The following is a 13,204-nucleotide window of genomic DNA, read 5'->3' on the forward strand; positions in this document are numbered from 1 at the left end:
AGAATCCACAGCTATGTTAAGCGGAGTTCTAAGATGGCCCCAAGATTCCCCCCCACCCCGACCCCTCCCACCGTGGTGTGCATGATCCACATAACCTGCTATCCTCTGGGTGGGAGAGACCAGTGAGTATGACAGATGATGTCATTCTTGTGATTAGGTTACATTATATGGCAAAAGTGTAGGGATTTTGCAGATGTGATTAAGGTCCCAAATTAGTTGAGCCTTAGCTTATTAGAAGGGAGAACCTCCTGGGTGGGCCTGATCTAATCAGGTGAGCACTTTAAAAAGAGAGCCTTCCCTGGGGCACCTGGCTGGCTTAGAGCATGTGACTCTTGACCTTGGGTTCAGGAGTTCCAGCCCCATACTGGGCACAGAGACTGTTAAGTAAATAAATAAATAAGTAAATAAGAGCTTAAAGTGCCACTCTGTGAGAGAGCTTGGGAAGATAGGACACTGATAGTGACCCTCAGGATTCAAGAGTGGCACCAGCTGACAGTCGGGAAGAACACAGTTCCTTGACCCCAAAGAACTGAACTCTGCCCGCCACCAGGTGAATTTGGGAGAAGGCTCGGAGTTCCAGAACGGAATGCAGTCCAGCCAACACCTTGATGCAGCCCTGGGAGATCCTGAGCAGAGAACCCAGCTAAGGCACGCCTGCATTCAGGGCACAGAGACTGAAACAATAAATGCGTGTTATTTCAGGCTGATACATTTGTGGCAATTTTTTACGGGCTACAGATAACCAACACCTCAGTGTACAGGTGTTCTTAAAGCCTTGGAAACAAGATGGTTCAAATAGCCCAGGTCTGAGGGGCGCCTGGGTGGCTCAATGGGTTAAAGCCTCTGCCTTTAACCTCAGCTCAGGTCATGATCAGGACCTGCATGGGGCTCTCTGCTCAGCAGGGAGCCGGCTTCCTCCTCTCTCTGCCTACTTGTGATCTCTCTGTCAAATAAATAAATAAAATCTTAAAAAAAAAATAATAGCCCAGGTCTGGGATCCAACGGGGATGATGAGTCAATGACCTCGGGAACCCAGTAAGATTGGAATGGGATACACCCCACCCCTACCCTCAAATGCTTCCTATTCCTTTCAGCCTCTAGGTGTCCCCAGAGCCCACATAAGCAAGTCTCTCCCCGCCTTTTCCAGGTCAGAATCCATTTCCTTCTGAAATGTAAAGAACCAAGTAACAATAAATGGTCTCTCAACTATTCTGTTCCTACTTTCCCCTCCCAAACTTTATATATGGGGAAACCGCCCAAGATGCCACCGTGATCTAGGACTACCTCTGGCCTGGCACTTTACCCTTCCATGGCACTCAGAAGGGCAAAAGACCAACCCCCTCCCTCTCTCCAGCTTTGATCAGGGGAGAGATCTGCAGTGATGTAGACAGAGGCTGCAGTTTCTCACTGATGCCCACTGGAGGGAGCAGCCCTAAGGTGGGGGCTGCTGGCCTGTGTGGAGAAGGGAAGAGACCCCCCCCCCCCCAGGTCAGGGGCATCAGAAGTGCCCTGCTGCGGGTACAGGGCCAGTGACCCAATTCCCTCTGTCGGGCCCCTCACCCCCTCCCTTGCAGTCCGAGTTCCCCCCAAACAGACGCTGAGACGGGGTCTTGGGTGCAAGATATTTATTAGGTATAAGCACCTGTGAAAAGAAGAGGAAGCAGGATTGGGTACAGGGGTCAAACTGCACTGCAGGCCTGGCAGAGCCTCGGCTGCCCTGGGTGAGTGACTGCAGGGGGAGGTTGTGCACTGGCGCTGCCTGTCGGTGTCTGTCCAGTCCCCATCGCTGAACCAAAATGGCCAGGCATTTGTCTAGATATCTGATCTCCCTGGGACACCGGATGCAGGCTGCCCTGGGTCAAAGGGCTCTCAGCAGCGGGAGGCTATCCACTGACCATACTTCTCATGGCTGGGCAAGTCCCTCCTTCTAGGGGGTTCTGGTGGCACCTAGTTCTGTCTTTCTCACCTTCTCAATTCTATCCTAGAAGACTTTTTTTTTTTTGCCTTCTTGCTTTAAATCAGAAGCTTCACCTCCCTCAACCAGACCCCCTTTCTGTAGGCACCCAGCACTCCTAAACCTGCTATAGTCTTCTTTTCAATTGTCTATGGGTATCCCAGTCCCCAAATACCCTCTCTGGATGAGGTCTGTACACTTGACCTTGGTTCTTACTTGGGGAAACAGGCTCTGGTCAACCTTAGGAATTCACCGGAACTGGCAATGGAGGAACTGGGAATGGGGGTGGAGGAACAACAAAGAATTTTTTAAAAGGCCTTCCTCTGTTTCCAAAACATGCTGGTAAGAATCTCAAGGACAAGAATCACTGTGGCTCCCGTTGCTCTTCTTTAGTTATTTAATAAAATTACACTGTGTGCTAGATACTGGGACCAACCCCACCATCGCTGCCCCCCACCCAGAGGACAGCCTAATACCATCTGTGAATAGGGAAGGAAAGGCAGCACCCACAAGGAGAGAACCAAAATGTGGGGCCCGACTCTGACCTTGGCTGCTGGTAGGCCCTCCTACAGGTTGCTTTGCCACCCTGAGCCTGTTTCCTCCTCTGCACAATGGAGTAATACACTTCAGGGAGCATCTTATTAAATACTTCTGACCTCAAACTTCATTTTAGCCTGAAGCAGCTACTGTTAAACGTTCTCACATGTTAATCCTATGAAAAGAGTCAGGGTGAAGTGAATTTGCTCAAGGTCACACAGGTGTTCAGGGGTGGTGGTACTCGGGCTTTTTGAGCCCAGACAATGTGGCCCGACTCTTCTTACTTCTCATTAAGGGCAGGGTCAAACTGGCCACCCTTGGACCGGGTAATGCCTGCACACCTGTTTTTAAAAATATTATGAGTCAGCTTTCATTTTGCAATTGAGATGTTCATAGAAACATCCAGATTTCTACCTTCTTTTGAACAATCTGGCCACCGTGGGCTGCATTCCCACAAGGTCACGACTGGCCTGAGGTGACTGGCTGCCCCCCTGCTGAGGCTGGTCAGGAAGCCCAAGTCTACCCAGACTCTATCACTTATGTCACATGCCTGGCCCTGCAGGGATGAGTTTGTCATCCTTAATGAAGACCAGGGAGTCCTGAAATAGGAGGAGACAGAGGACCCCCGCTCTTCCTGCACGGTGCTAAGTCACATGGACTTCCCTCTGGCAAACTGTCTGGGGGAGGGTTGAGGAGAGGCACAGACATGTAGAACCACAGGGCAAGGTCGGGGCAAATACACTTTATTCAGTCCTGGCATCAGACTGGCGGAGTCCTGCTGTGGGTGCCAGTGCCCCAGATCAGAGGGACCCCTCCCCTCGGCTACTAGACTAGTTCTCCAAGACCACAGACAGTGACATCTCTTCACTCACATGACGTTTTCTGGGTTTTTTCATTGTCTTTTTGTTGTTGTTGTTTTTCTTTAAAAAAAAAAAAAGAGAGAGACAGAGAAAGAGAGAGAGAGACAGAGAGAGAGAGAGAGCGCGAGAAAGGCCCAGAGCCGGAGCACCAAGCTTAAAGGAGGCAGCTGGTGGCTTTGTCAGCGACGGGAACGCGTGGGGCAGAGACCTGCGGAGACCCTGGGCAGGGGTCCGAGAGGACTCTGGGACCGTTTGTTCCTGAGATTTGTGTGTGTGTGAATGAGAATGTGTGCACACCCAAGAGGGTGAACACACGCCGGTGAGATACAGGTAGTGAGGGCTGAAGGGGGCGTGGGGAGGCCGGAGGGGCGGGACTTGAGGACTAAGAGGGGTAGGGTCATCGAGGGCACCCCGGAACGGAACACAACCTCCTCAGGCAGCAGCGCTATCCCGAGTTTTCACATGGAAAAACACGCGCAAACGGCGGACCTCTACTACTCTGACCCTCCTTTCAGTCTCACTGGCCCAGTCGTTAGTCTCTCTCAAGCCAGCTGTTTAAAAGTGGGGGTCTTCTTGCCACGCCGGCTGCTATCATGCCTCAGTCTCAACACCCCCCACCCTGTACCAACGTGCCTCAGTTTCTCCCACTGAATACTGTCACTGTGGGCACAGGACTCGAGTGATAGAAAGAAGTGGTGGGCGTAGGGAGGAGCCCAGACTGCGAGTGTGCCTTTGACTTGATGGGGCACTTGGAGGGGGTGGAGTGGGGAGCAGCAAGAACCCTGTCCCCAGATAGACTGAAATGCCTTGGTTCGGAGTTTTCTTGGGCAGTCCTCTCGTGGTCCAGTTCCAGATGAAGACCCTATTCCCAGTTCCCAGGTGGGGTAAAGAAAAGGGAGGTTTCTGGGACCAAGGTAGACTGTAGAGGCAGCCTAGCGGTGTGTATGGGCAGGGGGTGGGGCGGAGGAGGGAGGAGGAGGAGGTGCACCTCAGTCTGGGCAAGCCCGCAAGGAAAAGGGACTATGCCACCAGATAGAGTTCCAAGCTCCAAACCAAATCCTTCCGGGCCAGCTAGTCTCTTTCTCCCCCTTCCTTAGCGCTCCTCCCATTAAGGCAGTGACGCCCCGTCGGGTTGAAAGGAAGCCGCGGCTCCCGGATAAAAAAATTTCTCAGGATCGCTCAATACCCGCCCCAATTCTTCCCGAAGCGGGCCACAGAGGCGTACGGTTCGACTGGGACTGACCCCCTCCTCCCAAGAAGCATTAAGCATGCGCGAGAAGGGGGCGGGCCCCGGCGCTCGGCGAGGGAGAGGAGGGGGGCATGGGAGGAGCGTGCGGTGCCGCCCAGCCGCAGCGCCCCCCTAAACAAGAGAGGAGGCGGGCTAGGCAAAGGCGGAGGGATTCAGGAGCAAGGGCAGGGGCGTGTCCTCCGGCCACGAGGAGGGGCGTGTGCGAGGTGGGGGAGGGGTGCAGGTCTGTAGGAGTGGACAGGAGGTGTAGAGGGGGGGGGTGGCTGCTGGTGGCTGTGCGGGAGGGGGCAAGATGGGGCGGGGCTTGGATGTCAGGGAAAGAGTGGGGGTTGGGCTGCCTTGGGGTGTGTCTGCGGGGGAGGGGCATGTCTGGATTTGAGGGGGATGGGCACGTCTAGGAGGGGGGAGGCTGCGCGGGAGATGGGGTGCCAGCCTCGGCCTCCGAGGGGCCCCAATACCTGATTCCTGTATGTAAACAGCTGGTTTGGGGGCGTGCGCGCCCCGCTGACGGTGGGCTCAGTAGGTGAAAACCAGGTCGGCGATGCTAGACGGGCGCCAATCCCCCGCGATCATCTCGGTAACCTCGGGGGTGCAGTAGTCCGGGAACTCGAAATGCGACGTGCCCGAGGGGGGCGGCAGGTCCGGGTCGCGGTCCAGGGCGCTGCAGTCCAGGCCGGCGGGGCCGGGGGGCAGTCTGGACAGAAAGCCCAGCGGCTCCTCCCCCGACGCCACCGTCTCCTCTTCGCCTTCCTCCGCCGCCGCCGCCTCCTCCTCCTCTTCCTCCGGCTCCTCGTCCTCCGACGGAGTGGGGGAGGCGGTGGTGACAGCCACCCCCTCGCCCGACGGCCCCTGGGCGCGCTCCGCTGGTCCCCGGGCAGCCCGCCCCGCCGGGACCATCCTCCACAGCTCCCTCCCGGGGGTCTCGACCAGGCGCACTTCCAGCAGCTCCTCGTCGTCGTCCTCGTCGTCGTCCTCGGGCGCCGCCGCGCTGCCCCCCAAAGGCCCGCCCGCTGCTCGGCGGCCCCCGCGGCCAGGCAGCTGCGGCCCGGGCTTGAGCCTGCTGCCGCCACCGCCACCACCACCACCGCCGGGGGGGCGGGGCCGCGCCTTGGCGGGCGCCCCCTTGCTCTTTTTGCGCGGCCGGTACTTGTAGTCCGGGTAATCCGCCATGTGCTTGAGGCGCAGCCGCTCCGCCTCCCGCACAAACGGGATCTTCTCCGAGTCCTGCAGCAGCTGCCAGCGGCGGCCCAGGCGCTTGGAGATCTCGGCGTTGTGCATGTCGGGCCACTGGTCCATGATCTTCCGCCGTTCGTGCTGCGACCACACCATGAACGCGTTCATCGGTCTCTTAATGTGGCCGCTCGGCGTCTTGCACCAGCCGGGCTCGCGCGCCCCCTCCTCGGCCGGCCCGGGCCCCGGGGGCGGCGGCCCGCCGTCCCGCTTGGCCCTCGCGCCCCGTTGCTGCACCATCGCGCCTGGGCCCGGGGCCGCTAGACGCCGCCGGGGGCCGTCCGCATCCTCCGCGGCTGGGGGTGGGGGAGGAGGCAGCAGCGACGGAGGGGCGGCCCCGCCCCGCAGCTCGGCCCGGCCCCCGCGAGCTGGGGAGCGAGGAGCTGGGCGCTCGGGCCCAACGGACGGCGGGGGGAGAAGGTCAGCGGCGCGGTCTCAGGCGGGCTCGGCGCGCCCCCGCCGCCTCCGGCAAGTTGCGCCCTGCCGCACGCTGCACATTGTTTTGCGGGGGCGGAGGAATCGCACCCTCCGGCCCCCGCGGGCTCTCCTCGCAGCCTCCTGCTCCGCCGCGGCCCGCGCGCGCCGCTCCCCGCCCCGCCGCCTTCCAGTGTCTTTCTCCCCGCGCGGCCCCGCCGGCGCGCGCGCCACCCCTCCCCCTCGCCGTCTGCGGGCCGCTGCGGCGCGCGCGGGGCCGCCCCGTGTAAACACCGAGGTGCCCGCTTGGGCTGCGGCCGGGCCACGCCTCGCGCTCGGGCGGCGCGTCACCCGTTGCTGGGCAGAGAAGCTGGTATTTGCATCTCCCAATCGCTGGCTGCCGGGATGGGGCGGGGCTCGGGCGGCGGGGCGGGGCGGTCTCGCGGCTGGGTTGGAGGGTGTTGGATGAGGTCGGTTTCTTTTCTTAGGCTGGGGACTGGAAGGAGGGTGGGGGAACGCGGAGCGCCCTTCCCATCTGCCTCCGAAAGCTTGTTCCGCCCCACGTTGCCTTTGAAATTTTTAGCTTATTCAGTGACACCTGCTGCCAGGTGGGACCTCCGCGCCCTCCTCTTTTGGAGGCCCAAAACAAAACCTTTTGGTGGTCTGTTCTGGACCATCCCAGAACAGAATGTAGGGGACTCAGGATCGGGAAAGCTCTTCAAGGGGACAGACTCCTCGTTTCATAAATGTAGCCCCTGCCCAGTACACACACGGTCCAGCCACACAGGGGCTCGACAAGTGATTTTTGTCACAAATCCAATGAATATTTTTTAAAGTCTCGTTTGAGGCGCCACAAGAGTCCTGAGAAAGAAGGGAATACGACGCCCACTTTCCCGGATTCGGAACAAGTAAGGCAGCCGAATAGGGCTCGAATCTCGGGCTCGTGGTCCCAGCTCTCTCCTCCCAGTTCAGAGCATCTCGCTGGGGCATCTCGCCTTCCAGCCAAGGGTCTCGAGGAGGGCTGACTTTCTGCTTTTCAGTCTTCAAGAGAGGTTCGAGGATGCGGGGAGTGCCCATCCCAGGTCCCACCCCACACCGCGACCAGCTGGTTGCGGGACTAGGGCGCGACGTCCCTCCGGAGTCCGGAGAAGCGTGCGCGGGCACGGGGGCGGAGCTAGGCCAAGGGGCGTGTCCGCGACGCATGCTCGAGGCGCGTGGCGGGGAGGGGCTGCGCGCTCCCCACTCACCACGTGTGAGCCCGCTCGGGCACCGCGGGCCGTGTGCTGCCCCCGGGGGAGGTCACCTTCACGGCGCCATGGGCCTGGGCGATGGGAGGGGGCGCTGAAGTCTGGCCCCTGGGAATCAGAAGCTGGGAGGGGTCGGGATCAGGGTCTCTAAAGTGGAATTCCGCTGGGGTATAGTGGGCACTGTGCGGGGCGGAGGGTGGAGGGTGAAAGCCTGGAGGCAGAACTCACCCACCACCGGGCGGGTGGGGGACAGAGCCCAGCAGGAGGCTGTGGGGCGGGGAGCAAGGGCTGAGGTGCGGCTCTGCAGACGCGGGGGGCGGGGTGATGCTCTTGGGTGCCCGGGAGGGAAATTGGAGCGTGGCGGGAGGGAGGGGGCGACTCTTAAAGGCACAGGGCGCTCAGAGGGGGAAGGCCCTGCTTCCGACCAAATGGTTCTTCCGCAGATGTGCTGGACGCTGAGATTTGGAGATCCCCCGGGTTTGAACCTTCAGAATGGGAGTTTGGCCAGCTCAATCCTCCAGAGTCAGAATTACTTTATTCGCATGCAAGTGCCTCCTTTTCCTTCTTGAAGTGGGAAAAAGAGGTTTCTTCCTCATATGGTTGTTGTACAAGTTAAACGGGATAATGGCTGCGAACAAGTCCCTGATACCTAGTAAATGTTCAATAAATATTAGTTATCTGGGACTCTGGACACTAACAACGTAGAGACACTAACGTAATAAAAATGGCGGGGTGTGATTGTATTTATTTCAAGGAAGGTATCCAAAGTAATCATGGAAAAATTAAAGGTTTTTTTGAATTTTCTAACACTTTTACACTTTTTCCATGTAAGATGGTGTTTTATTCTAAATGACATGAAGGCATGGCCATCTTTTCAGTGCTTAAGAACTCTCAAAGGTTTATTCTGGCCTTTCGGTGGCTTCTATTATTCTAAGGGTTTCAGGGTACTGGCCTCCTGGATATTCCTCAAATACAGAAGGCCCACCTTAGGGCCTTTGTACATGCTTTCTCCTTTGCCTGGAAAAATTTTCATCCCATCCCCACATGGCTGACGCATCTCATTCTAGCCTCAGCTTAGGTGGATTCTCCAGAGAGGTCTGTCCTGACCACTCTGTTGTAGCCCGCCCATTCTGCAGCTCAGGTGCACAGAATCGCTTGTCTGTGGCACATTTTCATCACTGCCCATATTTAACTCACCTTATGTTTGTATTTATTTATATATAATATAATAAAAGCTAAGGGGTCCCTGGGTGGCTCAGTGGACTAAGCATCTGTCTTCAGCTCAGGTCGTGATCTCAGGGTCCTGGGACTGAGCTGCCTCTCATCCTGCTACTTCCTAGATGGGGGCTCTGCTTGTCCCTCTCCATCTCCCTCTGCCCCTCCCCCACTTGTGTTCCCTCTCTCTCAAATACATAAATAAAGTCTTCAAAAAAGAAAACAGGGGCGCCTGGGTGGCTCAGTGGGTTAAAGTCTCTGCCTTTGGCTCAGGTCATGATCCCGGGGGCCTGAGATGGAGCCCGACATCAGGCTCTCTGCTCATTAGGGAGCCTGCTTCCTCCTCTCTCTCTCTGCCAGCCTCTCTGCCTGCTTGTGATCTCTGTCTGTCAAATAATAAAAACAATCTTAAGAAAAAAAAAACTTTAAAAAATAAAAAAGAAAACAGTTAAATCAGCAACCAGCACAAGAACCGGAACATTGACAGTAACCAAACTTCTATGAACTCCTTTCCCAACCCTTCTCCCTTCCCTTGCTTGAGGTAATGTCTATCCAGAAACTTCCTTTACATTAAAAAAAAGTAGGGGGGAGCATGGGGTGCCTGGGTGGCTCAGGTGGTTAAGATTCTGCCTTAGGCTCAGGTCATGATCTCTAGGTTCTGGGATGCAGCACCACGTCATGCCCCAGAGTGGGCTCTCAGCTCAGTGGGGAGTCTGCTTTTCCCTCTCCCTCTCCCTCTGCCCCTGCCCCACTTGTGCTGTCTCTGTCTCTCACATGAATACATAAAATCTTTAAAATAAAAAAAAAACCTCTTAACAGATTTATGAAGATATAATTCACAGACCATACTATTCAGTCATTTGAAGTATGTGATGCGGGGCGCCTGGGTGGGTCAGTGGGCTAAAGCCTCTGCCTTCGGCTCAGGTCATGATCCCAGGGTCCTGGGATCAAGTCCCGAATTGGGCCCTCTGCTCAGTGAGGACCTGCTTCCTCCTCTCTCTCTCTGCCTGCATCTCTGCCTACTTGTGATCTGTCAAATAAATAAATAAAATCTTTAAAGTATGTGATGCAATGGTATATACACAGAGTTGCACAACCATCAATTTTAGACTATTTTCATCAGCCCCCAAAGAAACTCTGCTTGTTATCCATCTCTCCTCCATCTCCTCTACCTGTACTCCAACCCCCACCTCTAAGCAAACATTAGTCTACTTTCTTTCTTTTTTTTTTTTTTTTAGTATTTTATTTATTTATTTGACAGACAGAAATCGCAAGTTGGCAGAGAGGCAGACAGAGAAAGGAGGAAGCAGGCTTCCTGCTGAGCAGAGAGCCCGATGCGGGGCTCAATCCCAGGACCCTCAGATCCTGATCTGAGCTGAAGGCAGAGGCTTAACCCACTGAACCACCCAGGTGCCCCACATTAGTCTACTTTCTGTCTCAGTGGACTTGCTGCACCATAGTAGTGTGTGAGGTTTGTGTGTGAGGGTTGCGATTTCTCCTTTCTCTTACTTTTGAAAATACGATTTCTTAAAAATATATTGTCTTGCCTTTAGCTTTGTCAAAAAGGTATCATGCTGCATTTAATATTCTGGTATTTACTTTCTCACTCAGTATTACAGTGCTAAGATTCACCTAAAGTATTGCACGCGTGTGGGGCTGATTCATTTTCCATTGTGGGGATATGCTACAGTTTTTCTATCTGTTGACCCCATTCATGGATAATTGGATTATTGCCAGGTTTTGCCCTTATGAAGAGTGTTACTGTTACCAATCCTAAATATGTGCCTGGAAGTCAATCATGGAAACTGTGATGGCCACATCTGAGGACACGTGAATGCTAACTTTTATTAGGTGATGTCAGACTTCCCAGTTGCACCAATTAACTTTTTCACCAGCAGCACAGAAGAGATCCTTTTCTTTCCTTAATCTTTTTTTTTTTTTTTTTTTTTTTTAAAGAGAGAGAGAGAGGGAGCATATGCACTACCCTTATGCCTGTGGGGGCATTGAGGGGGGTGAAGAGGAAGAGAGAGAATACCAGGCAGGCTCCATGCTCAGCCCATGGAGGGACTCAATCCCAGGACCCTGAGATCATGACCTGGGCAGAAACCAAGAGTTGGTTGCTTAATCAACTGAGCCACCTAGGCACCCCAGAAGAGATCCTTTTCAGCCACATCTTGTCCGAAGTTCGATGTTGTCAGACGTCTTCATTTTTGCCCATCTTTTTGTTTGTTTCATGGCAGTTTTCACATTCTGGAATTATTTTATTTGTTCACTTGGTTTTTGCCCATCTTCTCTCCAGTGGAACATAAGACCCAAGAGGGCAGAGATTTTTGTCTGTTTTGTTTTAGGGCTCTATCCCTAGGAGAGTAGGAGGCACATAATAGGAGCTCATTAAATATTTATTGAGTGAATAAAAGGCAGTGTTCTATCGGGAGTATACACTCAAATTCCTATGGGAGCCCGGAGAAGAAGGTAAAATTTTGGAAAGTAAAACCTAAAACTCCAGCCTGCCACTGAGATGTGGAGGTTATCAATGCACACAGGTTACCTTGAGTCCTTTCAAATGGGTGCCCCAATGTCTGAATCTTGTAGGCCATAGGTTTTTAATGCTGGGCTTACCACTGAGCCGTTCTGTGTAGATTGCAATAGGAAGACAGTGAGGTTCTTGAAGAGATGATGACCACCACGGCCCAGTGGGCCAGGCCACCATCACCTCTCTTCTGGGCACCTGCCAGCCTCTTCGTGGCTGCACCCACCAGGTCTCCTTCCATTTCATTCTCCTACCTGAAGCCAGAGTGATGGTATTTTCTAGTCATAAATCAGATTGTGTGTAAAAGCCCTTAAAGCCCTTCACTGGTTCCCACATTACTCTCAAGATGAACACTAGGCTTTTATGGGGCCCACCAGGCCAAACTTGATTTGCCCCCACTCATGATCTGATCTCCTTTTCTGCTTTCTTTGTCTTGAACCAGTTTCCAACCACATTAGTGTCTTCAGTTTGTGGGACAAGCTCACAGACTTAAAGTTCCTCCCCACACGGGGTGTTGTAAGTCCATTCCCTCACCCCTTCTAGCACTCCTACCTCTGTCTCCCACCTTGTGGCTCTCCTAGCCCCATGTCCCTTCCCCTCCCTTCAGTGTATCTGTGGTCTACCTGGGTCATGTGACACTCAAGACAGAGAACTTTTTTTTTCTTTTTTCTTTTTTTGGAGAAGGTGTGGGGGTGGGAGTGGAGCAGCAATGGAAGAGGAACAGAGAGAAGTTTTTTTTTTTAAGATTTTATTTATTTATTTGACAGACAGAGATCACAAGCAGACAGAGAGAGAGAGAGGGAAGCGGGCTCCCCGCCTAGCAGAGAGCCCGATGTGGGGCTGGATCCCAGGACCCTGGGATCATGACCTGAGCCAAATGAAGAGGCTTTAACCCACTTAGCCAGCCAGGTGCCCCATCTTTTTAACACCGATATCTTCTAAATTACATTATTTACTTTTTCCTATTCTTTTTCTTTTTTCATTTTTTTTAAAATTTTGTAAAAATATTTTATTTATTTCTTTGACAGAGAGACACGGTGAGAGAGAACACAAGCAGGGCTTGTGAAAGAGAAGCAGGCTTCCCGCTGAGCCGGGAGCCCTATGCAGGCCTCAGTCCCAGAACCCTGGGATCATGACCAGGGCAGATCTGAGAAGGCAGGCCTGAGACATCCAGGTGGCCTCCCCCTCCCTTTTTAAAAGATTTTATTTATTTATTTGTCAGAGCACAAGCAGGGGAGAGACAGGCAGAGGGAAAAGCAGGCTCCCCACTGAATAAGGAGCCTGATATAAGACTCGATCCCAGGACCCTGGGATCAAGACCTCAGCTGAAGGTAGCCACTTAACCAACTGAGCCACCCAGTCATCCCTAACTGATAATATTTTCAATAATACTCATAAAATGCAATAACACTAATGATAATGGCTGGAAAAGAAATGTAGATGGTGAAAATATTCTTTCTTTGAACTTTTTATGTGTAATCATGTCAGCAAAAACAAACATTACAGCGCAAAAATAGGAAAAGAGTATTGAATCAATAGTTTTCAATTACGCTGAGATATTTCTTTGGGGAAAAAGAAAGAGGGAAGCCTGGGTGGCTTAGTTGGTTGGGCAGCTGCCTTCAGCTTGGGTCATGATCCCAGGGTCCTGGGATTGAGTCCTGCATGGGGCTCCTTGCTTGGTGGAGAGCCTGCTTCTCCCTCTGCCTGCCACTCCCCCTACTTGTGTGCTTTCTCTCTCTCTCTCTGACAAATAAATAAATAAAAATCTTTAAAAAAAATTATTTACATAGTGATCATTTGCAATGATAATTATGTCACATTATGGTTTAAACACAAGAAAACACTTTGAAAATAAAAATCAATTTTAAGGGCGCCTGGGTGGCTCAGTGGGTTAAGCCGCTGCCTTCGGCTCGGGTCATGATCCCAGAGTCCTGGGATCGAGTCCCGCATCGGGCTCTCTGCTCAGCG

At 53.6% G+C, this 13,204-nt stretch overlaps 1 protein-coding gene across 1 annotated transcript; it reads right to left on the bottom strand.

The window, feature by feature from the left end:
* Positions 1–3,217: 3,217 nt before the first annotated feature.
* Positions 3,218–6,438, bottom strand: SOX12 (SRY-box transcription factor 12). The gene has a single exon (XM_082743071.1). The coding sequence runs from the start codon at positions 6,068–6,070 to the stop codon at positions 5,117–5,119; it is 954 nt and encodes a 317-aa protein (XP_082599197.1). The 5' UTR covers positions 6,071–6,438; the 3' UTR covers positions 3,218–5,116.
* Between the last annotated feature and the right edge of the window lie 6,766 nt (positions 6,439–13,204).

The sequence above is a fragment of the Mustela nivalis genome (genome assembly GCF_964662115.1).
Source record: "Mustela nivalis genome assembly, chromosome: 8".
Classification (NCBI taxonomy): domain Eukaryota; kingdom Metazoa; phylum Chordata; class Mammalia; order Carnivora; family Mustelidae; genus Mustela; species Mustela nivalis.